This window comes from Oryctolagus cuniculus, chromosome 1 (genome assembly GCF_964237555.1).
Source record: "Oryctolagus cuniculus chromosome 1, mOryCun1.1, whole genome shotgun sequence".
Taxonomy (NCBI): domain Eukaryota; kingdom Metazoa; phylum Chordata; class Mammalia; order Lagomorpha; family Leporidae; genus Oryctolagus; species Oryctolagus cuniculus.
In genome coordinates, this window is record NC_091432.1 from 171,009,024 (window position 1) to 171,036,687 (window position 27,664).

Genomic DNA, 27,664 nt, shown 5'->3' on the forward strand with positions numbered 1-27,664 from the left:
AGAAAGTATTCAAGAATATTTGGGGAGGCACTAAGTCCTGAAAACATTACCCAAGCCCTGAATCTAGTTCTATCAAGATTCTCCATTCCTTGGAGGCAGGTGCTGTGTTGCAGTGGGTTAAACCAGCATCCCATATGGGCACTAGTAGGAGTCCCGACTGCTTCACTTCTGATCCAGCTCTCTGCTATGGCCTGGGAAGGCAGTGTAAGATGGCCTAAGTCCTTGGGCCCCTGCACCTGCATGGGATACCCGGAAGAAGCTCCAGGCTCCTGTGTTCAGAGCTGTGCAGCTCTGGCCATTGCAGTCATTTGGGAAGTGAACCAGCATATGGAAGACCTCTCTCTCTGGCTCCACCTCTTTCTCTTTCAAATAAAGAACATAAATTAAAAAAAAAAAAAGCTCCTGCCTTTGGATTAGTGCGGTGCGTCGGCTGCAGTGCACTGGCCACGGCGGCCATTGGAGGGTGAACCAACGGCAAAGGAAGACCTTTCTCTCTGTCTCTCTCTCTCTCACTGTCCACTCTGTCAAAAAAAAAAAAAAAAAAAAAAAAAAAAAAAAAAAAAAAAAAAAAAAAGCTCTCCATTCCTATTCTTTTAGGCTGAGTTTAGTTATTGCTAATCTTTAGTAGATAAGCCACACTTTTATTTTCCTACATGCAATTTGTGTCAGATTTCTGTCATTTCACAATTGAAAATCTTCTTTTTTTTAAGATTTATTTATGTATTTGAAAGTCAGAGCTACACAGAGAGAAGGAGAGGCAGAGAGAGAGAGAGAGAGAGATTGATCCATCTCCTGTTTCACTCTCAAATTGGCCACAACTGCTAGAGCTGCGCTGATCTGAAGCCAGGAGTCAGGAGCTTCTTCTGAGTCTCCCACGTGAGTGCAGGGGCCCAAGCACCAGGGCCATCTTCTACTTCTTTCCCAGGCCATAGCAGAGAGCTGGATGGGAAGCGGAGCAGCTAGGTCGAACTGGCACCCATGGGATGCCGACACCGCAGGTAGCAGCTTTACTGGCTATGCCACAGCACTGCCCCCACAACTGAAAATCTTAACCTTCATGGGTTTTAAACTTTACTTCGTTGCACTTGTCTAAGTATAATTTTATTTTTACTTCAATGCCATTCTCTGACACTGTAATCTCTCTGTAATTAGCAGCAGCATCTCAACTGTTCAAAGCTGCCCCACAATACCTAGAATGGTTACTAACCATAATCAATACTCAATATTATTGAGTGAATAAACAATCCAAATCAAGTATTTTCCCAGACACATTAAGAAAGGTTTTAAGAAATTAACATTGAGGAGATAAATTTTGTATGCATGACAGCTTTCAATTTTTTCAAGTAGTTGACAATTTTTATATAGATAATGTGATTGTTTTATTTTGTAGTCATCTCCACATAGTGATTGCCTAAGATAATTAATATGAACTAAACCAATGCCTCTTTGATAGGTGAACTTGTGCAAACTATTTCTCTGTGCCTTGGTTTGCTTAATAATGAAAACCACTTACCTCAAGGTAGGCCCTTGTAAACAGTATCTCAGGAAGAATTACTATTAGCACAAAGGAACTAAGTAGATAAGCAGAACAGAAGACAGAACGTATGGACAGTTCAAAACCAAGTGCTTGAGTGGACAAAAACAAAGGACCGGGGCTGCATAACACTGACATTTTTATTAGAATTCATTTGTAACAAATGGAACTTGTGTCAGCAAAGAACTGATTTTCATACAGACTTCTTTCGCCACCAATGTAACGAAGTAAGAAAATAAAAAGCACGCCTTTCATTCTGTAAAACATTTACGCGTACTACTAATTAGAGGTAATTGTATTTTTTTAACAAGCCATTTTACAAGTTATTTTTTTTTAAGTTTTTCAGTCTATGCATCCAAAACGAGAGCAAAGAACACAACTGTTATCTTTGTAAAGACACTCCAAGCTTGGATGGCAAAGCCACGTAACGGATGGATAGGATGGATCTGTAGCCTTCTGATCTCTGCTGGAGTATCAGGGCACTCATGAACCAAAAAGGAAATCAAAACCCCAAAAGGAAAATGAACAGGGAATTCAAAATAAAGTGGATAAAGGATAAAAACAAAGCAAAATGAAGACAAACAGGAAAGAAAAAAAATGTGCATTACTGCAGATTTTTTCCTTTCCTGTTTCTATATTGTGTTATTTACATACACATAAATGAATTTCTGAAGCAGTTTCTTACAGATGGGTTCAAGTAATAACATTATTGGGTGTAGAATCAATAGGGCAGTGCATAGTACAAAGGTATAGAAAGTGCAAAGCTCCCTAGAGGCCCTTCCCTCCCCTGGCTGTCCTCGCCGTTGTCTAACCATGCAAATCATTTTTAAAAAAGAGCTAAAATAAAGTTCTGTACAAATCACTTTTTATATATTTTGATTTTTTTACCATTGTAACTAATTACAAAATTATACATAACTACACATACATAGGTAAATAATAGCACCGTACTGGTTATGGCGATGAAAATAATCGGAAACCGGAAAGGTTATTGAAATGACAGATAAAGATGTTTACCTGGGAAATTAAAAATTGAATGGTTGTACAGAAAAATATAGAGTGGAATGCACATCAATGACAGTAAGGGAGTTAGTTCTAGGAACAGCTCCTGAACAGTGAGATTTTTGGAATAGTCTCCGCCTCATTCGTCTATGGTATGCATCCCATTCGTTTCCTTCTGGTGATTAGTGCCGTCCTTCCCTTTTACCAAATGGGCAGTGTTTGTTTCAGGGAGACAAACTGCTCATTGGTCAGTCGTTTTGGTGTGCAATACTCCATCCGAGTCTACATGTCCAACATGGCATGTCTGGTTGATGCAATGTCTGTCTGACCCCCTTTGTTTCATTAAAGAAAATTACAGCACTGAGTAATCTGGCACTTGGATAAATCTCCAAAAGATACAAACTGAAAGAAAACAATAACAGACCCACATAGTGCACATTCTTCTCTGGTTCTGATGTAGATTAGAGAGTCTCATTCTGAGGTAGCCTTCTAGATACTTTTTTTTTTAAGAATTATATAGCTTTTTTCTTTTTTTTTCTTTTTATTTTTTTTTATAAAAGTGCTCAAATATGATGCTTGCAAGTGTTTGGTCTCTTGGATTTCATTCTGCTAGTGATGGGAAAACATGAAAACAAAAATCCTTTCATGCAGAATATCCATGAAGCAAAAATTAAACCAAAGTATCATATCTATACCAAAATGCTTTTAGAGTTCCATGGAGTTTTTGAACGTTCTTTAAAATCATGTGGGACGTGGCAAGCTCATGCCATCATTCATGGCTTCCTAGAGAAATTATGGTGGAAGAATCATGTCGGAGATATATATTGTTTATCTGGCCTTTTAGAAAAATCCTAATGGAATAGCGAATCCATTCTAAATTGCCAATGATGTTTGCTACTAAAATAAGTTTGGTGCAGTTACTGCATGTTCCCGAGTAGATTTGGAAGGGATTATAAATAAAACAAGTAGCTTTTCCTGATGTTGACAGTTATGAAAGGAAAAAGGGCCCTGATTATCCAAGTGCTTTGGGCTGGTAAAATCACTACCATCTTCTACTTGGCTGAAAACTAGGAATGCATATTATTCAAAGAGTTTTTGTACATGTGGTAAACAGATAATGCTTTAATTGAAAGAGTAACAGAAAATGAACAACTAATGGAAACATGAACCAAAAGGTAAAAAGAAATGCTATTAAAATAGGCATCAATTATAAGGCACTCTAAATGCAAAACTAAAACCAAAGCAAAACAAAGTACAGCACTTCCCAGGAATGCTGTATGCCACAAAATGATTCTGACTGAACAGAGTAACATGAGTTTGGCTTTGCCCCTGTTACATATCATAAATGCAAATTTCATAGCACATACTATAGACAATATACGATTGAATACACTTTTTAAAAACGACTTGATAGCTGATATATTACAACATTCTCCCCTCCTAAAGGGATATGCACTGACCTTTCCCACATGCACACCTCTTAGATATTCAATAATTTTTATTGCACTAGAGTGTTTAGAAATATTGAATTTTGTTGGAAGCCTGGTGAAGAAAACAGTATTTGTGAAAGGACCAGGTGGGTGGAGGGCAATGGGGTAGGAAATTAGGGGGTGAGGTTTGGCAATCACTGATGTGCATTCCTCATTTCCCTTTGAAAAATTAAAGTTCTGTGATATTAAGAAATATCCATGTCTCATAAAATTAAGAAAAAATTGAAAAACATGAGTATAATAGCTTTTCTACCTTTAAAAAACTAAATCATGGGAGAACTAAAATGACAGCTGTATCTATCTTTTGGAGTGGACATACTGTCTATATATACATAGACACCCTCATAAAATATGGATATATATGTATATATGTTAGCAGCAACTTTATACTTTGCGCCTCCCTGTTGATTCCCAAAACAAAACAAAACAAAATTGTCTGACAAGAATGGGTACTTTCTCACTAACCCAAAACTGAACAGAAATGTAAAAGTAATATGTGACAAATCAATAACGTAGATTAAGTGTATTGCACAAAAATGTGCAAAGTTTCAAATTATTTGATATTTCTACAGCAAGAAATTACAGATAACAGTTCTACAGCTTAAAAAAACCTACAATTTGGAAATAAAAAAATGAAGAATTATGTAACTTTTTTTTAAAATCCACTTTATCGAATGATACATTTTGTTAAAAAAAAGTTTACACAGTTAGAAATGAAGCACAGGTCAGCAGTATCTTTACAATACTAAAAAACTAAACCAAGGACTTTCTTTTTAAACATTCCCTCCCCCCCACCCCGTTTCTTCCTAAAATGTTATTATGAGCATATGGTGGGAAGGGGCGATGCCAAAGCACAGTCCATTTGTCTGAGAGAAGCCACACCAGCAAACGTCTTGCATCTATCAAGCAATCCTGAACAAGATGGTGGTTCTTTGCTGTGATTTCTTCTTCCCTTTGTTTTGAATCCTTGAGGTATCTGTAGATAAAATCCTTCAGATGCCCCATAAGTCAGGATTCTCTGTAATATTTTTTCAGGTTAGATTATTAAACTGGATTCTTGGTCCACCTGGAATAGTTTGTTTTTCATTTGTTTTGTGTGTAATAGTCCCACTATGTGGTTGTTAGCTAGAAGTTAAGAAGGACTTCTCAAGTGCCCTGTATGGCTCAGAAGAGACTCCATGGATACTGAAGGGCCTGCAGTAAAAATCCAGAATGGGTCAAGGGTTTCTACGTTGCATAGTGATCAAAGCTGCCCAGGTACTCTAGTGCGGCTCGATAGCAAAACTGATACTGATCCTGCAAGAGACAAGACATGGGGAGAGAAGGGAAGAGACTATGAGCATATCTTAGTAGAAAAATAAAAGTCAATATTGGAAAACAAAGGGACATCTATGGGGACAAAATTACTACCCCTGTCAATCAGTTCGATCCAATGATCAATCAGTTATGGCAAACAAAGAACAATCAGCCACATGGAGTGTTTAGTAACTTCACTAATCAATTTGACTAAAATAGTCTCCTAACTCCACATAGTGCCAGCTCCAGTGAACATTATCTTCCAGACGAGTGTGAAATCTTTTCCAAGACACATCAATAATTATCACCAACTGAATATGCAAACTCCTTACTTCCTGCAGTCATTGTTTATAATTATCTGCTTATTCGTGATAACTAATTCTTAGTTTGTATATTTAGGAAAGACTGATACAAACCGTCTTGAAGAAAATCTGAATTTACTTATTTTCTGGGCTATGAATAACAGAGTTTGAATCTAAAAAAATATGATTGGACAGCAGATCCTTGCTGGTAATGAGGCTTACTCTTATTTCTGATGTTCATTTGTAAGTGACAGAGGTAGCCGAAGGTAGCATCTGAGAAACATCAGACACACAAAGCCAGTGACTCAAGGTGCTGGATTTTCCAGCTTTTTATGTCTGAAAATGGCATCACAAGATTGGTTGTCCACATCCAAAAATACTTGTGCCATTTGGCCAAATTCAGTGTGAATTTGTTAGTTGTCTGTTCTACAAAGGCTCATACTAAAATAAAACAGTATGAAACATGCCTTTTTCAGACAAGGAAGAATGCTGTCATATTGGAACAAATTGGAGCATTGTTGGAAAGATGGCAAAATTACAATTTACAGGTTAACTATAGGGATGCGAAAAGTAGGATTTTCCCCATAAGAGAAACTTATCTTCAGTAGCCAATGGGGCTGAAAGTAGATAGTTTCTATTTTGCTAAATGTGCATTCCTCCACAATAAAAATGGTAATACAAAATAAATAGAGTTTGCTTTCCCGTCTTGTCACAGTAAGTTGCTTGGCTAAATGTTAAGGGTTTTTAAACGTCCAATTTCCCTCTGTCACCCCCAACACCCATTAAGTATGTCAGGCTGACATAATGTTTTGAGCACTGCAAGCCAAAGGCTTGTACTATTTTGAAATCAAAGTCTGGAAGATACTGTGAATGATGTATTTAGCAACACATGTAAATTATATAATTTAGTGGCTGTTTGAGGAACATAAACAGTATCACTCATCCTAAGAAATGAACAGTCAATAGGCCAGACTGGCTACATCACTAGCTCATATTATGCTGGGAAATATCTAAATTTCTTTATCAAGCATTGGCATAGAAAGGTTTATGTAGGACCCCCAAATTTAAAAGTACCATTGTTAAAAAATGCAATATACAGCACTTGATATTTCTGTAGATTTACAAAGAGAGAATAAAGATGTAAAATGGGCTGAGGGTACAGCATGTGGCAGACACAGTGTTTTATTTATTTATATATAAATATGCACTTTATGTTAATATGAATATAATGAATTTTAACAATTTGCTATTTTATAGGACATAAATGGTCACATAGTGACAATTTCCTGAGTTCAACCTAACATATAATATTACATCACTTCCACAAAACTAAGATATTGATAATGTCACACAATTGAGGAGGAATATGAGGTTCAAAACTACTAAAGGATTCAATGCTTTTCCCACCATATCTTGTTGTACTTTGCATGTGGTGTGGGGAGTCCCTGGACTGTGAGATTCTGGTTAGTAAAACTTAGGTTCAAGCAATGTGATGACCTCATAGAGATTTTTCTCACCTCAGTCTGTACCATGGCTGGCCGTTGTGTTCTTAACATTTTGACAGTCTGGAAGATATCTACAACTCCTTCATATCTCATTCTTTCCAAGACAATGCTGAGTGTGATGAAGACTCCGGTTCTTCCAACACCCGCACTGCCACAATCACAAAGGTAAAGTTAATGAAAGGAGCAACTCATAGTCCTGGCTAATGTGTTCGGAGGTGGCTGTTCTGCCACCAGCTTCCACATTCCAGTGTCCAGGAAAGTGTGATACCGAGTTCACAAAATGATGAATCTTGGGTGGTGTGTTGTAATAACATGTGAGAATGAATGTGGAGCGATTCGGATTAAGTCTTATAAAGTCAAATGACTTTTCAATTGGGGATATATGCCATTCTGGAAAGACCAGGAAACCAAAATATATTGTAAAGTAAATGGCTAAAAGAAAAGGTAAGTAAAATAAAGGCTTATAGTAGTCATGCGGACCCTGAAATGCAGACCTTTCCTACTGAACAATTTAAAAGCACAGAATCATTCTGAACAGATTGAAATGAACTGAGCAACTGTAACTTCTACTGTGCATTACTCTCTCCTTTCAGTCACTTAAAATCCATGCAGGGCATTACACCTCTTAAACATATATGCAAGATACCCAGACTAGTCAAATAGTGACAGCTGTTGTGATTTGAGCAAAGAGAAGGCAGAGTTAGACACTGAGAGAGAGAGAGAGAGAGAGAGAGAGAGAGAGAGAGAGAGAGAGAAAGGTCTTCCTTTTGCCGTTGGTTCACCCTCCAATGGCCGCTGCGGCCGGCGTACCGCGCTGATACGAAGCCAGGAGCCAGGTGCTTCTCCTGGTCTCCTATGGGGTGCAGGGCCCAAGCACTTGGGCCATCCTCCACTGCACTCCCGGGCCACAGCAGAGAGCTGGCCTGGAAGAGGAGCAATCGGGACAGAATCCAGAGTCCCAGCCAGGACTAGAACCCAGGGTGCCAGCACCACAGGTGGAGGATTAGCCAAGTGAACCACGGCTCTGACCTGAGCAAAGAGATTCTCTAACAAGGTTTTTTTGACATGAGATGTTTCACTTAAATCTTTGGGAGGGCCTGTGAAAATCCTGTAAATATATGTATGGCTTCTGTAACTGTATTTTTTTCCCTGTTTCCTGAAATGTAATTTTCAGCAGGCTATCAAAGTTGTCTCTAATCAAAAAAAAAAAAAAAAAAAAAAAAAAAGTTGCGAGCCACTGATCTGTACACTTATCTACTACTTTTAGATGATCAGTAGCTGAAACTCCAGGATTCCTCTCACCATGTTAGCAAGGTTTTGAGTTCCTCTCTGTTATTTTTACTTTTTAAAGATAATTCCAGAATCTTCACAGCAGCAAGAAAGAAAATTAATTCATAGTCCTGGTGCACTTAAGAAGTAGGAGAGCATCTGGAGGTTTAGGTAATGAGAAAAACAGTGAATATAATCTGAAAAATCCCTACAATTTTGGATCCTAATTAAATGGCATGTGTAACGCTTGGGCAAAGGCTGTAGAAAATGGATGGATTCATTTACTTGGGGATGTAGCTGACAGGCATGTATAAATAGTGTGTCCCTTTTTAAACTGTGATTTCTGAAGAGCCTAAAACAGAAAATGGGAAGCAAGGCTTTAAAATCCACGGGCAGCAGTCACAGCTTCTGTGAAGATGCAGCCGATGACCTTGAAGGTCCCTTTTCAACCTTGAAAATCTCTCTCAGTCCTGAAGGACTGTGATTTATGACCCTTTTGTTGAATGGTCCAGGTACTCCAGAGTCTATTGTTTTGATTTGCCTGGTCAGATGCAACAAAATGCAGTGTTTCTGGCTTTCTACTAAGTCCTTTCAAAGAAAACAACAGATTTGGCCTTATAACGTCTACATTTATTTACTTTATCATGTTAATTCATTAAAATGTAAATAAAGGAAGTGCTATGTTCAGGACAGTTCTAGATAAGAGGACATATCTAGTCTTAAGTGAAAAACTTGCCATAGTGTTTCTTTGAAGAGATGTTAAAATCATTTTGTGAGAACAAAAGTGGTAAGTAATCTACACAGAAATACTTATGTATTTATGGGAATGGTTAAAAGCTTATAATGTACATTAAGTTAAATACAATCCTTTTCCTTATGGCAAATGCCAGAGAAGGCTTAAATTAGCATTCAGAACAGTTACATGCAAAGTTAAATATCCAGGTAATCCAAGCCTAATATAGTCCATCCACTTTGAATATGAGTCCGTGTATTATCTCTTATATGTTCTTTGGTTGTATGGAGGACTTTTTCCAAGTCAACACAAAATGTCTGTTTCTCACATAATATACCATGGCTGAGAAACAAAGTGTACTAGAAAGTGTTTTAGAGATCAGCTGAAAAAATTGGGGTCTAGAGACTTTTTCCAATTTTCGTGGAGTTTCTTAATAGCAGAACTGGGACTAAGACACAGATTAAGCCAAGGTCTAAGATTTTTCCTGTTTTGGAACTTTCACACAGTCTGTCATTAAAAACTATATATTTAAGCATTGGAGTAAAAAAAATTTAAATAAACTGTCTCAAGATTTTGCTTGTAAGATTGGAAACTGAGATGTCAAACTGGTTTCATCATAAAATTTTTAGCTTAAACAAAAGTAGCCAAATTCCTTTTGCTATGAGGTTTTTGCAAAGTAAGTTTCAAAAGTACAGACTTGATAGTGAATGTCTAAACCATTTGCTTGTTCTTCCTATTAACTTCAATGACTTGAATTATAAAACGTTCTATAAACTATTGAAAATAATTAACTTTAAGGTGCTTCATTTTCTGATATGGCGACAATTTTCAAGCAAATTGCATTTTTATCTGTGGTATCATTCTAATCACTTATTGGCTGGCAAGAATTAGTATTGTCATTAACTCTTGATAGCTATTTATGGTTTGCTCAAGAAGACAAACATAGGAGAAAGATGCAGAAAGATAGTTATCAGTGCAATGCTATGAAATCAAGGCAAGTCGGAAATGATTAACAGAGCAAATTATTAGTAAGGAATGCACCAACAACTCCTATTAAGGTAAAATTGGCAAGAAAAGCTACTATTTTGTTTTGTTTTATTTTTCTTAGGATAGATATAGTGGGGTGATGAAAATCTCTCTATGCTTATTTTAATTTTATGGTAAAGAAGTTAAGTGAATCCTTTAAGTTTCACCATATAATTCTGAGAACAAAGTTTCATTTAAAGCAGATGTGCTTCAATAAGCCTATATAGGCAATGAATAGGCAACAACACAAATTTTCAGAGTTATCATTGCATAAATCACAAATGGAAACTTAACACTCTTGATCTTGAACTCACCTGCAATGGACTGAAATGGGTCCATCTTGGCCAAACTGCTCTTTTGTTTTATGAACTTGGCCGATGAAGTCAATAAATCCTTCTCCAGATTTTGGCACTCCTTGTTCTGGCCAGTCAGTGAACTGGAACTGCCTCACTGTTCGGGACTGGCCGTCCTTTAGATGGAAAGCCACATACCAGCCACAAAGGAGGGTGCCAGGAGGATTCAGCAGGCACACAGACCACAAGAACAATCATAATTTTTTCCCAAAAATAAAAAGGGCAGAAGAGGTTAGGGGCACGTTTAACAGCAAACATAGCTATATGGGTATTTTATCTGCTATTCACGTATTTGCATTCACATGCACCTAAATCATAAATGTACTTCCTCTCACAATGCCCAGTTAAAAACCTACACTTCAGATAGTGAGTAGTCAATGCAGCTCCTGTTTTAGCAAATGACCCAAGACCCAAAATTTGAGATCAAAACACTATGCCTACATGGTTTCCTACAAGAAAAATATATACTCCATGTTAAACAATGTAGAGCTCAATAAATTCTTACTACTGAAAGGAGTATCCAGACATGCCATACAGACCAGAGGTTTTGCTACTGTCTTAACAATCTGTTATCTGCTCTGCTTACATATTTCTAGCACTGTCAGATGACAAATGTGACATTCAGAAGATCTGACAGAAACTGGATAGTTGCTGTTAACCTAGATGCCCACATGTCTCAGAGGCATACATACAATTTTTAGCCAACAGAGGAGACACATGTGTCCCATGTGACTATGGTCATAAGCAGGAAGTAGACACCCCTCAAGTATATCAAAGAGATTATCAGCAAATAAATGCCCTTTTCTGAAAGAGGACTCCTCTTGGTGGAGCACAGGAATTAGGAAGGATGTGGGGGGCTTCATACAAAGAAACCAAAAGGCAGAAGGAACACAAACCAGATGTGAGAAGAGTGTTTCCTAAAGCGATTAGGCAAAATTGCTCTGACTCATGAAGTACAAGTGGCTTGAAAAGAAGATACTAAACACTTCTGATTCCTTCTGGAGTTTATGATATTTCTGGAAGCACAATAAGAGCTGAAGGGATGCTCTGTTTACAGAAGCAGAAATAACAATTATGCCCATCAACTTCCCCCTCTGGTTCATCTAAGAAGAGATAACTCAAACTCTTTCAAAAGTGGAGAGACTGATCCTACTTGAAGGGGCCCTGTTCCCAGGTGGCTCCTTCCACTTGAAGAGACTTCAACTTGGACTGCCTTTCCATTTCTGTTAATACCTATGTTCCCATTAAATTTCTTTTGAAAGCAGACATACATATTCTGAGGATTCTGGGTAAGTAGACAGAGATGCAATCTTTCTCATTCGGTCATATGGAGAAGAGCAAATAACTGAACTTGAGGTGGGCACAAACCAACTAGCTTGGTAGCTCCCACAAGTACAGGGTGGATTCTTCACTGAAATCATTTGGGGATGGAGGTAAAAACAGGAAGATCACACCAGCTCGGTCGGAACACTGGGAAACCCACCAGTAACCACATGGCCCTATAACTAACTCGTGGAGGGTTACCATAGAAGCATGATTTACTTCTCTATGTTTCTGCAAAAGGTTTGGAAAGCACAAGAAGCAAAGCCAGAAGCCAGGTAATGCAGATTTTTCTCCTCTAAATGTCCTTGGGATTTCATTTTTGACCACAGTGGCTTTTAATAGCAAAAAGAGGTCATGTGCACAAACCCTTACTATTTGGAGGACAGACCACTTGACTATGTTTAAAGGTTACCTGTTTAATAAGACTGTATTTTCAAGGAGCAACTTGCTTTCTAAACTGGAAAGTTGAGATTAGAAACACCCCAGGAGCACAAGCAGCAAGTGCTGTGGTAGCTAAAATTATATATATATATATATATGTGTGTGTGTGTGTGTGTGTATATGTGTATATATATATATATATATATATATAATCTCAGGGACACAAGTGAGCAAGTTCCTGTTTCAATCTTTCTTTCACTTATGGTGAACTGGATTTAATTTAGGAATGCAAAGAGAGGTAAAGGTGTCTCTGCCATTGGTGAAGCCTTCCTTCTAATTTTTATCATCTGAAATACTTGCTGAGCTTACTTATAAAGCATTTAAAATTTTCTCCCTTATACCTATTTTCAAATTCTGAAAGGCCATGATTTTATTATTATTTTTTAGTTTTTAACAATATAGTGAGTCACCAAGGCATTCTTGCTTCCTCAACCCAAACATAAGACCCAGGGACTTAACTACTGCCTTGAGAACACTAACCTTCAGGGTAGTTAATACTTTAGATTTTCTGGGATTAGCAGGTCTGTCACCTGGGCCAGCCCTCCTGCTAACCACTTTCTTTTTCACTTTAGGTCAACAGCCAGGGCCAGGCTTTAGGGATTAGCAGACAATCTCTGAACATGAATTTGGGAAAGCTTCTTCCAGAAAAAAACAGTGGATCAAGTAAATAGCTTTACCCTGGAGTTTTATTCAACCCACCCGTGGGGACATTTCCAAAACATAGCAGGGCTTTGAACTGACCCTTTCTCCCCAAGATGTATTTGTAAACATGGTTTGAAAGTAGCCAAAAGGCAAATATATTAAACTTTATGCAGAGAATATCTTACATCAGAGCTGAACCTTGGATTCAGCAATCTAGATAAGAAATGCAGAATGAAAATTAGCCAACAAGGGTTATGGGTGCACTGCTCTCATGGGCAGACACTTTAGTACATGGAGGAATAAACCATGCCAGGAATCAAATTAGAATGTGCAAAGCTTGTCAGATTCTTCTAAAGAATGCCATTTGCTCTGCAGTTTTAAAATCATACCAAATTAACCTCCCAGTCCACATGACCTAAAGGGCTTTGCAAAACAACATATTTACAGCCTCAAGTAATGAAGAAGTCAAAAAAGCTCCAAAGAGAATGAGCTGAGAAGGTGACTGTAAGCACAGCCAACCAATCAGTAAATGCTTCCCAGAACAAACACTCACCAAGTGCATCCCAAAAGTTGAGCTGCCAGATGTTATGTTTGAATGGAAGCCAAACCTGGGTTTGAGAATGCATGCCAGACAGAGGATAAGCTTCTCTTTTATATATATATATTTTAAAGTCCTCCAGGTTGGGTGATTTCTTTTCTCCTTGGGAATATGGTCACTTGGCAAATATTTCTCCAAGAGAGGTAAATTTTAGACTATGTTTTAGCTAATGGTTAGGAGTCAAAGATTCTGCCAACTTACCCTGGCATCTGTGACCTTGAATTCCCTTAGGATATACTGTGGCATGTTGTACTCAGCCATGGGATCTACAACAAAGTACTGATATCTTGCAGATCGTTCTGCTGGCCAGTACTGATGACATTTCTCCTAAAAGGAGATAAAGTTAGTATTAATGTACACAAAGTGTAAATAAGGCTTTGGCTATCATCTATCTAATTCCTTTTTTCATTAATAAAGTTTCAAAATTCAAGGCAACTTGAACTGTGTGTTTTTCTTTTTGAAACCATAAACTCCTGGAGAAAAAAGAAAGCATTTGGCTCATACTTGCCCATGGTATCCAGCATAGGACTTGCAATTTAGTAGTTGCTTAATACATACTTGATGAATTTAATACCTTTATATCTACAAGTTATCAAAACAGTTATATAAGTCCTTACATAGTGCGGGCAATGTAAATCATGCATTGCAAACACACAGAAGGTTTGCACCATTGCAAGTTGTAATGAAAATAATCATCAATATAAAGGCAGAAATAAGCCTCTGAATTGATCTAGTCCAATCTCAGTTGTCAATTGAGGAAACTGGGGCCCAGGTGGTTTTAATGACTTGGCTAAGCCCCTGCAGAGAGTAAACTATCAAATCAGGAGAAGTCAGTTACTTTCTTACTCTGATTTTCTTTTTTGCTCTCTTTGGGGCTCTAGAAGCTGGGTTCTAACTACAGCTTTACCATTTAATTTATACAAGAAGAGGGAGAGAAAAATACCTCTTGCAAATATGGCAAAAATGCTAGCAACTACTGAATCTCAAAGATAGGCTCGTAAGTATCTGTTTAATGTGTATTTAGGTACTTTTTAAAAAATTTTTTTTAAATTTTTTGACAGGCAGAGTGGACAGTGAGAGAGAGAGACAGAGAGAAAGGTCTTCCTTTTTGCCGTTGGTTCACCCTCCAATGGCCACCGCGGCCAGCGTGCTGTGGCCGGAGCACCATGCTGATCTGATGGCAGGAGCCAGGTGCTTCTCCTGGTCTCCCATGGGGTGCAGGGCCCAAGCACCTGGGCCATCCTCCACTGCACTCCCTGGCCACAGCAGAGAGCTGGCCTGGAAGAGGGGCAACCGGGACAGAATCCGGCACCCCGACCGGGACTAGAACCTGGTGTGCCAGCGCTGCAAGGTGGAGGATTAGCCTAGTGAGCTGCGGCACCGGCCTAAGTACATTCATTTTTAAAAAGTGGTGTAGGATTACTAGACTATATCCTTAGAACAATTATGCAACTTTCAAAATTTATTGAATGGGCATAGAAGGCAGGAAAGTAAGAATTTGTTTCAGGAATGAAAGAAAGATTTCTTCAACTAGAGAAATCACAACACATTTGCTCATGAAACTCCATCCTGTCCAATGTGAAAGGAAACAAGCATACAGTGAGAAGCAGATATAAGTCACTGGGAGCACTAGTTTCTATGATTTTTCTTTATTGGAAACTAAGCACTAGATCCATTTTCAAAATACACTTCAAAGAACCTGATGTGGCTTTGCAAATTAGAAACAACAAGGATTAATGAATGGTCCACATGTGTCCAGGATAGTTTCCTATCAAAGAAATGATGCTGGCACTTGAGTTATTAAAAAGAATTCCTCATTTATTTATATCTACAGTGAATGTGTATGAGGAGACACACCAAGGGTGGCACACACTTACTCTGCCCATCTCACGCAGCTTAGTGAGCATCACGACAATGGTGGAATTGTGTTCCCAGAGCATCCGCCAAAAGTCTTCGGTGGTCTCTGCCAAGGGCCCCTGGGTAGCAATGTAGGCTTTCTGTTGCCTAAGTTACAGAGGTTTAAAAAGCATGTTAAAGTATCCAGGGAACATACAAAAGCCCGCATGTGATATGAAAACATCAAGCATGCTGATGGGAAATGAAAATAGATTATCAATGCAATTGCAGTACATTCCTGTAAAGACTGCCTCATCAAGTAAAAGCATTTAATACATTTTGAGGACTTTGCAAACTACATTGCTTTGTTAATATTATGATGTATGTCTTTATCATTATTATTTAAATTTTAGTGCAATGCTAATAGCTCAATTTCATGTGTCATACAAATCACTTAAGAAACACTTAATTGTATAGCTTCATTTTCTAGAAACAATTCTTACACCATCTATTAAATTTATGAAATATAGTGTGGAACAGATTCTTTATGAAACTCCTTCAAAATCCAAATGGATTCTAAGAGTGCATGCAGAAGGCCAGATTAAAAACTGCATAACTACAGCTTCTTGCTCCTATCCAAAATAATAAAAAATAAATACCAAGGGACTGAATGCTGACCTATGCAGAAAGAAAATGGCTTTGAATTGAGATGAAATTCATTCTGGTTATGAAACTAGGGCACATGTAAATATCAAGACTTTGGATTGTCAGGGGAGCAAAAGTATATACCTGTATCCATCAATAAAACTGGCATTGATGTAATCAGACCCTTCTACTCCTCGGATAGGCTGCAGGCATACCCTTGTGGATTCATATGGCATAATATTAACAAGGCGATTTTTGAATTTATTACATGGGAGATTGGCACTGATGAATCTTGAGGTGTGAGCTTTTGAGCTGGCTAGACGCTATTGAATAGAAAAAAGAAAAGAAAAATCCGACAAAGATAATTTTAGACTATGGTTGAATATAATGTACCAAAGATTTCCTTTTCACATATACATCTTTTGTTTACTTTAAAGTAAATGACTATTCAAACTGCACTGCTTTCTACCTCAGCCTAATGAATCTGTATAGCCTATTGAATTTTTAAATATCCTGTTCTGAGACTATGAGTTCTCAATTTAAAGTAGGATACAAAAGGCACAAGGTCTTGTTAGGAAGCAAAGAATAGAAGAGGGAAAGAGGAGGAAAGTGTCTTAGAATCAGATACTTGTAGAGAAGCTCAAATGACCTTTGTTCTGCACAAATTCAGAAGGTTAAAAAAGTGAAGGCACTACACAAAGACAATCCCAGGATGACGTACTCCTGAATAACCACGCTGCTCCCAGAGCCATACCTTAAACTCGAGCTCCATTCCTGTGACATTCTCTCCTGCTTCTATTTGTGTCAGCTTCTGAATGTAGGCATACAAGTTTCTAGCTGGCACTTCGGTATTTCCACAAGTCACTGCTTCTAACAGTGCATCGTGGATAAAGATGTATTGGTCTTCCGTTTGAACCATGTAATTCCTCTGGGCTCTCATTAAAGTTACATGGCCATAAATATCTACAGTTTTTTCATGCTTTATTCTTTCTAACATGGCATCTATTACGATGAAACAACCAGTTCGGCCGACTCCCGCACTGAAAGGAAGACAAAGAGAAAAGAAAAGCCCAAATAAACCCATCAGGACAAAAATACATCACAAAGATATTTTTTATTATTATGAACCAGGTTAATTCAAGTAGCTACTGGGATGATTCTGAAACATTCTCAAGTCGAAAGTATTATTAAGACACCATAACCAGAGTACTGAGTAACAAAATACTGAGTAAAATTAGTTTCATCAAAAATATTTAAATATTAGATCCATAATTACCATGCCCCTTGATCATGTAAGATAAAATGGATTTGATTTTGAAACCAATATAGAAAAAGAAAACATTTAAGTTCTTTACATTTAAAAGATATTTTAAAAATCTTGTTTAATATCTAACTAGAGTATTTTCTTTTGCAAGTCCTCTTAGTCTACTTGAAGTCAATTTATAAAATAAAACAAAAACAAAACAAAACACCTAGTACATCGAATTGAAACATCATGTATTATAAAACTCAATAAACACATTCTAAAACCAATATGATGGGAAATATGTAATTAAAATGGGGGGGGCCAGCACTGTTACATAGTGGCTTAAGCTGTAGCCTGCAATGTCCGCATCCCATATGGGTTCTGATTCGATTCCTGGCTACTCTACTAACAATCCAGCTTCGTAACCTGGGAAGGCAGCAGAAGATGGCCCGAGTGTTCCGGCCCCTGTATCCACATGGGAGACCTGGATGGAGGTCCAAGGTTCCTTCCTAGCTTCAGCCTGGCCCAGCCCTGGCTGTTACAGCCATTTGGGGGAGTGAACCAGCAGATGAAAGATTCCTCTCTCTCTCTCTCTCTCTCTCTCTCTCTCTCTCTCTAAGTCTGCCTTTCTATTAAAAATAAAAAATCCTTTTAAAAAATCAAAATGTTATTGCATACTAAAAATAGTATAAAAGGATTAAAAAATAATGGTAGACAATGTAAAGTGTGTCTCTTGTCTTTATTCACCCCTTCTTCCCCTGGATTGAGTATATTTTGAAATTCCAGGTAAAATTCAAGTATTCTGCATAAGACAATAAAAGCTATAGCCCTTGTTATTGAAAGGGCTCTGAGGTGGTTTTTTTACTCCACTATTTGTAGAATTATGTATCATTTTCAAGTTGAGGAAACTGATTTAAAGAAGAGGGTATGAGAGTGTTAACAAGGCAAAATGGATGGATAAGATCTGGCAGTGCAAAGAGACTGTCTAACACACTGAACAGGGTTACAGAGTAGGGTGGCTGAAACGCTGAAATTTCCTCTGAAGCTAAGACAGAGTACTAGGAAAATAATACATCAGTGCCCTTACAACCTCAAGGTAAGCCTTGTGTGCTTTCTGTTTATCAGACCTTTCATGCTGGCACATGGATGTGGCAAGTGTGGTTCAATCCAAGTATGTTTTCCTCCTTCTGATCATACCTGTTTCTCTAATGGTAAATGTAATCAACTGGTAAACGTCTACGTATCTGTCACCACTTCACACACTGAGTGAGAGAGAGCCTCCTCCTTTGCTCCACGCCGCTCTTCCTGTCATCTGTGTATCAATGTGTTCATTTATCATTTATTTGCCCATCCATTCACTGATCTTTGCATTCAGTGAACTTTTGATTCAATGTACAATGAATAATGAAGTAATCTGATAAGTGAAATTAAGGATACAATACACATGACTAAAGTAGATTCTACTTTAGTAGCTCTTACAGTCTAACAAGGGACATAATGCTTTACATAACTGTTTTAACACAAGAAAAGAATATTGGTATACTGGGTGTTGTGGCTTTTGAAATTTGACTTGTAGGCCAGGGTGGATGAAGAGTTGAGAAAGCTGGAAAAGCAGAAGAGAAGGAACATATGGCTCTAGGAATGACATGTAAAACTCTCCTACACCAGAACTCCCACATGAGAGAGTTTAGTGAGCACCAGCATGCCTGCTTCAACTGAAATAGCAATTTATCTTTTGTGCCAAGTGGCTGCAAGGTGTGAGAGGGCATTTTTAATGAAATAATACCTTTATTTAATTACTGAACAGTATAGATCAAATTCTGCTTTCATACAGATGCCCTGTGGTCTACAGACTAGGATAAGTGAGAATTTGATATAACGTATCTTAAAATTGCTTACCGTTTAATGTCTTATGCCAGAGGGCCCCTGGTTACTGATTATAAGATTCCATTCAAGGTTTAAGCCGACAAAATGACATGACATTGAGCTATCATGCAAAAGCCTTCCGGGACACAGAAAATTAGAAATGTAGCATAGCCTTTGCAAGGAACCAATCAGAAACTCAATGCAAGTGTTACTACGGAGCTCTGTCAGCCTGGTGTTTCCAATACACTGAGATTCACGAAGTCCCACTGCATTAAGTTTGCCATAGTAAATAAACCTGCTAGATGGCAAGTTTTCCCCGTCATTCTGGATCCCCACCTCCATAGATGGGATTAAGTACCCTCTGTCCCGAATCACCTGGCACCTTAAAAAATTCCTCCACTACAGTCCCAGACAAAATGCATTATTAATTAGTGTGATAGGGCAGGCATATATAAACAAGCAGGCACATTTTCAGAGCAGGAATTGCATTTTTTATCTTTGTGCGCCCTGCACCAAGTCTGCAGTTAGGCATTCAATAATGTTTGTGAATGAATTAATGATTGACCCGAGAGGCCTAGAGTAATGAGCAGCCCATCCAGTGAGGTAAGCCTACTTACTTAGGAAGCAGACCCTTCAGGAAGCAGTGACGTGTATCCTGCCACATTTGCCAAAAGCTGGAACTATTCAAGGAATATGTGAAGATGGGAGCATATTGTATTTGACAGACAATAACAGGACAGGAAAAGTGCTTTAAATAGTCTCTATGTCCTAATAAGCCATCAGGTTGTAGTTAAGACAATCTAAGTAAGATTTAGCCAAGAAGAAGTTCATCTTTTGGGGTTTCTTTCCAACCCTGTTTGACAGTTTCTAAGATGATGAGTAACACATTGTATCCTTCTGGTTGTCTTTCTAAATAGTTTTCCTTTCATGTGTATACTGCTTCTAATGGAACACAACTTCATGCAGTACTTCCTGGAAGCACATCGTAGCTTTACAACTGAGTCCTATATATCAAGTCCATTCAAGACAATGGCAGGAATATTTCCCTAAATATGCATCAGGGACCATTCACATGTCTAGATGATGCATGGTTCTGTATTCTAGAAGAAAGCTACTACAGAATCTTGGAAATTGGTAGGAGAAACTTCAGTTCTAAACAGTATTAACTGCTTCTTGATGGTTGTGATTTATATTTTCTAAAAGTGAAGAAAAAAAAAATGTGCTCAAGCCTACATCATGAATTGTGGGAAGAAAATAAACGAGATGGTATGACTTAAACAAAACCTGTTTTCCCCACAAAACACAAAATATTGCTCACTGCTGTACTGTCCATATGGAAGGCAGAAAGGGAGCTGACCCTGGAAACTGAGATGTCACCTTCTTCCCTAGGGTAAAGAATTCTTGGAGACTTCAAACAAAAGACATGTGACTCAGTTTAATCCTAGATCATGAGATTCATGGTACTTTTTCCAGATTCCAATGGCAGTGTGTCCTTGAGAAAGTCAATTAACCTCTGTTTTCCCATTTTTCTTAAGTGATGGTTAGTTGATTATCTAGTAAATCTTAAGGATGAATTAAAGACACAGAGTGTTTTGCAAATACAAAGGAAGAGGCAGTTACTTTGTAGGTGCAAACTCCATTTAAAAAAATTTACCTCTGTACTTGACAGCAAGGAACAGGCAATGTAGTACTGGGAAATTTATGATAGAATCTCTATAGGACCATTTGAGATTTGGCTTTTAAAATGTTTCTTTAATCTATCCCTTCAAGCTGCTTTCTTTTTCTTACTTTATTTCAAATAACCAATCTCTTTCATTTGAGGAGCTTCCTGCTCTCACATAGCTGCCATGGCGAATGAGATGGCAGACAAGAGCCTCTCATCACACCGCCTAGTACAGGGGAGGTATTCAGCAAATGCTCGTGGTAGGGGGAAGAGCAGGGACAGAAATGCAGATACTAAGAAGCTACTTTTCATGGCACTCCTATTGCTGCAAATGCTTTCTGTCATCTGAGTTGTTGTAACTCACTCCCCTATAACACACACACACACACAGAGCTATATGCTGCACCCTTCTCCCTTTTTAATTGCTGTGCTGATTCTCTCTCTGCTTCTCTGAATGGTTCCATCTGTATCCCTTTCCCTGATTTATATACCTCGTCCAGCCCTCAGAGTGTAGATAATATCTCCAAAGTTGCATCCTTCTCTCTCTCATTACCCTTCATGCTTCAGTAATAATTTTCCAACAAATGATTCCTAAAGTGATGGCCCCTTCATTGGCCCTAAGTGGATACCTATATTTCAAACAACCTTCAAGTTTCTCAAAAATAAACGGATTCCAAGCTTAATCAGCACCTTCTGCTCTCAAATCAGCTCCTCCCACTCTTACTCCCTTTCCTTGACATTCAGGTCTAAAATTGAAGAATCACCTTGGACTGTTTCTGCTTCTTGCCCTGAACAAATAATAAATTATAAATTTCTATGCTACACATCTTCTCAGTGGTATGCTAGCGTTGGAAAAAAGGGACGTGTGAAACTTTCAGGATTTTTGCTTAAATAAAACTAAGAAAAACAAAGGTAGTATTCAAAATTGAGTGCTTCTGAATTATTTTGCACTATATTTATGGTTACCCGGTGAATATACTACATCATAATATGCTGCTGCATATCTCTTCCCAGTGATACCATGTTTGTAGCCTGAAATCATCCATGGAAATCAGTGCATACCCCCATGTCCCCACCCAGCACTGGTGGCTACACATTTCCCAGCACATACTGACTACCCTGCTTTGTCCATTCCCCAAACTCAAGGACATGTAGAAAAGTGCTCATTCCTTTGCTCTTTGCTACACATTTGCTCTGTACTTGTTCAATGGACCCCATAGGCTTTTATTCCACAAATATTTACTGAATGCCACGACATGCTAAGACACTGAGCAAAACCAAGCAGGATCCTCTGCTCTTGGAAATTAGTTTAGTGCAGCACTTAGACATTTTATAATCACATGAATAAACAACTAATTACAAATCTCAACTTTGGATGTAAGGCAGGATCACTGGCAGAGCCCCTTCAGGGAAATGCTTTTTAAACTGATACCTGTTATAGATGGAATTGTGTTCCTCTCATCAAAATTCATAGATTGAAACCGCAAACCCCAGTGTGACTGTATTGGAAGTTGGGCCTTTAGGGAGGTAAGTGTGGTTCAATGAGGCCATTTGGTGGGGGCCCTCATCAACTAGGATTGGTGTTCTTCTAAAAACAGGAAGAGATACTATAGCCAAGGGTGTACATAATTAAAAAGGTGTTATCTAAAAGACAGGAAGTGAGGCCTCACCCAAAATAAATCCCGACAGGACCTTGATCTTGGACTTCTGACCTCCAGAAGAGTAAGAAAATAAATTTTGTTCTTTGGCCACCCAATCAGTGGTATTTTGTTAAGCCTGCCCTAGCAAGCTTAACAAAAACTTAACAGACAAGCTAAGTTTGTTACATAAAGAAGGGTGGAGAACCTATTGAAGAGAGAGAATATCCAAGAACAAGCACTAAGTAAAAACCAGCACATCTGAATAAACTTTGAAGCTGGTGGCTGGAAAGCAGAGAAGACATAAAGGGCATGTTCTACATACTTATTTTCCATTAAAGGACCACTTATAATATATTTATCAAATACAACAATATTCATAGCAATTATTTAGAATAATTCTGTTTTACATGTTTCATAGTTTATCTTTTGTGACATGGCTCTATATTTTAATTCTTCATTTTGATAAAGCTATGGGTTGGCTGCAATATGTCTGAATAATGTTTCATATTAAAATGCATGCATGGTATTATTTCTGATATAATTTAATGTGAGGATTTTTTGCCTTTAATTATAACCAATAACTTAGTTATATGCAGAATTGTTGGATTCTACTATTATCCAATATTATCTCTTCAAGCTCTAAATATATCACTCCATGATCATCTTTTTTATGTTGAAGAAGTCATAGGTCAGACTGATTTTTGGTTGTTTTTGTTCCAATACTTGTGGCTGTTTTCTTCATCTCGATGTATCTTGGGCCCAGGCCTCATCATTAAAACAACATGGCTCTCAGGCAGTATTTTTTTTTTTATCAGTATCAAAGCTTTTCTTCAGTAACAACCAAATTAAATAAATGTTAAGCTTTTTTACCCTGGGATCTTTTATTATGCAGATCTTTACCTCTTAACAGGTCTTCTTGTTGACCTTGACCTTCATTCAAGATTCACCTCCCATGCTGCTGCCTTGATCAGTTTTTTCTGCTTGGGACTATTGTTGTGGCACAGTGGGGCAAGCCTCTGGCCTGTCACACCCATGTGCTAAATTGGTGTGCCAGTTCAAGTCCCAGCTGGTTCGCTTGTGATCCACCTTCCTCCTGATGCACCAAACAGTTGGGCTCCTGCCACCCAGGTGGGCAACGCAGATGGAGTTCCTGGTTCCTGGCTTCTATCTGACCTAGATCTGACTGTCATGGCCCTTTGGGGAGTGGACCAGTGGACAGAAGGTGTCGGTCTCTCTCTTTCTCTCTCCCTCTCTCTCTCTAGGTCTCCTCTGGTACTCTGCATTTCAAATAATAATAAAAAAAAAAAAACTTGAAAAAAAATTATCCCTTTGATTTATTCTTCCTCGGCCTCCTACGAAAGTCTGTACCTCTTTTTTTAGCAACTACCTTACTTCATTTTCGATTTCTGGTTATGCCAGCTGGTATACCTGCTTCAGGAAAAGGACAACAGCTTCCGCTCTCTACTGCATTCCACAATTTAACAGGGCAATTTTCCATACAAGGGAAACTGAAGGTGTTCAACTTGAGTTGTAAAATTAGGAAAATACACATTTAAAAAATATTAAGCCCTCTCCTGGATCAACGACTCATATAGAAATGTTGTCCAAGGTTCCCAGCACAGGGATGTTCCTTTTATATATGCTTAACCACATAAAGGGAGTTCTTATAATTGGATGAACTGGAAACACCCTGTACTTATGCTTCCCTCTAGTTACTCACAAATAACAAATGTCAGGCACAATTGTTTTTCGTAAGTAATTGAAGGTTGAAAATTCACAGCTTTTAAAAGTATGCCAGCCTACTTCTATCTGAATTTCCATGTCCCCGTAACAGCACATATTTTACCTCCTTCTGGAATTTACTCTTTTTTCTTTCTTTCCCCATCAGTATCTGAGTGCAGTGTACCTCTCAAAATGAAGGATTGTAGTTCTAAAAGCAAATGCATTTTTCTTTGATCCTGAAAAACTCAGCTCCCCATAGCAGCAATAATGACGGAACCCTATTTAGTGCTGTTTGTTTTTCATCATTTCAACAGCCTTCAACCTGAAACATGATAAGAACAGCAAAACTGATAAACCACCCTTATTTTTATCTGTTTTCTGTCGGAGTAGTTGCCAAGCACTGAGACAGATTTTTCTAAATATCTTTAAAAAAGGAGTACGTAACCCTGTGCTTCAGGCTGAGGCCAGCACAATTCAGTATATTTATTATGTTACAGAAAATTCCAGCAAAAAGGGAAGAGGGCAGCACTTTTATCAAGTCTTAGTATTATGTTGGCCCCATTCTCCCTGAAGTAAAATCAACTTTGTAAGTTATTTCCCAATGAGGACAATGATTCCACTAATGGGAATCAGAACACAGAACACAGTCACAACCCGTGTTGTGACTGCTGCAGCAAACCATATTGCTAAACTTCAGCCTTAAAAAATAATTTCAGTGAGTGATAGACATTCCAGTGTTTACAAGCTGAAAGACTATGCAATCCATTAAACAAGTATGCTTCCTAGGATATTGTTATTACTTCAATATTATCATCCATCCAGTTACAACATTTGTTTTCAATTTCTAAAAACATGATTGAGTTAGTCCCACGAGTTGAAATATGCTTAATGTCCCGTGATGCGATACAGTAGTAATGTGCAAAAGGAAAAAAAAAATTAAGAGGCATAAGGGGACTATTTGGTGCTAAAACTGTTCTACAATGTGTTTAAAAGTTGGCTTTTCTGATTAACTTGGTGGAGTTTTAATGCCGACCCTTCACTGAGACGTCAATGGGCTGGCAACGAAAGACAACAGAATTAGGAGATTTCACAGATCATATCGTTGTGTGCAGATACTAAAATATGGAGCAAAAATCACTTGTGAGCATTTTGTGCATATATCAGTTCATAATCTTATTGGATATTGCAGTTCCACTAGAAGAATGGCATTTATGAATGGCATTTTCTTTTTCTATGATGAATGAAGAGTAATTTCTTAACAGGAATCCACCTACAAAAATCAAAATATACATGGGCCTAATCTCTCTTTTATAAAATAATTAGATTCAAATAGAAATCCTCCAGACTTTGGCATGATCCTGGCACTATCCCAGTATTATCTGCCAAACACATTCCCTATTATTCATAAAATGTGATGCTCAAGATAAACTAAAAGTCTCATATGTTAGTAAAAAGAACACCATAACAGGTCTTATCTTACAGATGGATAGAAGAGGTCATTAGGTATGGATGGAAACAGACTCAGCTGGTTCTGATAATTGGTTTTGAATTAAATCTGAATAGAGGTCAATGAAATAACGCGATGGAAATAGGAGACTGTAACACACAGAGATTTTCCTAGTAAAAGGCCCTCCTAGCTCAGTCAATACTCCAAGTTTGCTTTAGAATGATACACAATGATCCACTTTTTGAAAGAGGTTACAATGATTTACTAAGACTGCCAAGTAAAGGTGCTCAGGTTATGTACTGCTCAACCTGAAGAACAAAATAATCACACAGACTACAGTGTGTACAACCCACTCAGTCCACACAGCAGGCTACAGTGTGTACAACCCACTCAGTCTACACAGCAGGCTAACCCTCAGCAACGTAAATGCTCTGACTGCTGACTCAGGCAGAGTCCAACAGAAGAGCCATTAGAAACTAGTATCTGGAAGACATTCAAACTTTAGTTCATTTATTTTTATTATTTTGCTGAGTATATTAATGTTTTCCTATCAGGGCAAGATGAGAATGGCTTATTGTTGTTTTGCTTTTGAAAAATGCTGTTATCTCCATTTCATTATAAATAGTCCAAAGGTTTAAGTGTTCAGATGGAAAGAGTATAAATTGGTAGCTCCCTGCTTTGTTTCGTCCTTTTCTTTCATTCCCACAAGGCATGAGGATCTCAGTCTCACTATAACTAATTTACCTATTACCTTCAACAGCAGCAGCTTCACTGTTTGATTACCCTCTTAAACTTTCTGAATTTATGAATCAGTGCTGCTCATATCACCTCTTCTAATCCTTTGCCTGTGTAGATGCCCTTTTCTGGAGAAGGGAATGGAGACCTAGGCAGGGTCAGGAATCCAAGATCACGTGGATGTTTCCAAGGAGCTGAGACCTGGGTCAGTGTTTCCCGGTACTGGTCGGATTTTCATTGCTTTCACTCATACACCCCAGAAAAGCTACTTAGGAAGGAACAGGGTCTACTTCAGCTTACTGTCTGGAGGTTCTATTGCCAGACTGGCCTGCCTCCTTGGTTCAGTCATTGGGTGAGGCCAGTGAATGGCAGACAATGATCAGAGAGTGGCGAGTCAGGAAGCAGAAACCCAGCAGCGCGTTCTTCCTTACAGCTATGTCATTTCTCTTTATACATCCACAAGGATTCCATCCCAGAGGCTCCACCCTAACAACCTAACCACTTCCCAAAGTCCAACCCTCAGACCCTATAATTTTATTAAGTTATATCCTTAATCTATTAACGTAAGACTGCAGATCAAGACTTTTCACACGAGGGACTTCGTGGAGTGGTTGGGGAGACTAGGTTATTCAGTTATTTCCCACAATAGTGGTGGGGGATGGTGGCAGGGCAAAGCTAGAACTTGGAACTCAATCTGGGTTTCCCATGGGGGTGGAAGGAACCCAATGACGAGTGGCGAGTCCTCACTGCCGTCTCCATGAGTGTGCATGAAGATGGCATCAGAAGCTGTAGTCAGGACTCTAACTCAGATACTGGGATATGGGATGTGTGCTTCCTAGCAGCAGCGTTAACTGCTAAGCCCAGTGCCTGCTCTCCTTGGGCCCCTGCACCCACGTGGGAGACCAGGAAGAGGCTCCTGGCTCCAGATTGGAGCAGCTCCGGCTATTGCGGCCATCTGGGGAGTGAACCAGAGGATGGAAGATCTCTCTCTCTCTCTGCCTCTGCTCTAACTCTGACTTTCAAATAAATAAATACATCTTCAAAAAAATTCAACAGTTCAATGTAAGAAAGATTCCTCTCCTATGCTACAGTTTGCACACAACAGATTGTCAAGTGTTTAGACATTAAATGTTGCAATGGTCTGCCCATATTCCTAAGCAGTGTTGAAACATGGATTCCTGGGCTCTGACCCAGGGTTATGATTCAGTGTCTGAGGAGGGGGCAACATAATGTATTTCCTACAAACTCCAAAATGCTGCTGCTCTTGCTGGTCCATGGTCCATACTGTAGCTGACAAGGATGCCAAGACATTCTTTTCCTGATATTTTTATAAGTACAGGAGGGCAGACT

The 27,664-nt window shown here is 38.5% G+C and overlaps 1 protein-coding gene across 10 annotated transcripts in view; it reads right to left on the reverse strand.

The window, feature by feature from the left end:
* Positions 1–1,656: 1,656 nt before the first annotated feature.
* The window catches only part of PTPRD (protein tyrosine phosphatase receptor type D), a 1,630,925-nt gene continuing 1,604,917 nt past the window's right edge, over positions 1,657–27,664 (reverse strand). For all 10 annotated transcript variants that reach the window (XM_070051957.1, XM_070051959.1, XM_070051976.1 and 7 more), the window contains 7 exons: positions 16,750–17,035; positions 16,140–16,318; positions 15,392–15,518; positions 13,716–13,841; positions 10,472–10,626; positions 7,142–7,277; positions 1,657–5,322 (listed from right to left, as the gene is read on the reverse strand). In XM_070051957.1, coding sequence (XP_069908058.1) covers positions 5,254–5,322; positions 7,142–7,277; positions 10,472–10,626; positions 13,716–13,841; positions 15,392–15,518; positions 16,140–16,318; positions 16,750–17,035 — 1,078 coding nt within the window. In that variant the 3' untranslated portion in view covers positions 1,657–5,253. The remainder of the gene's footprint in view (positions 5,323–7,141; positions 7,278–10,471; positions 10,627–13,715; positions 13,842–15,391; positions 15,519–16,139; positions 16,319–16,749; positions 17,036–27,664) is intronic.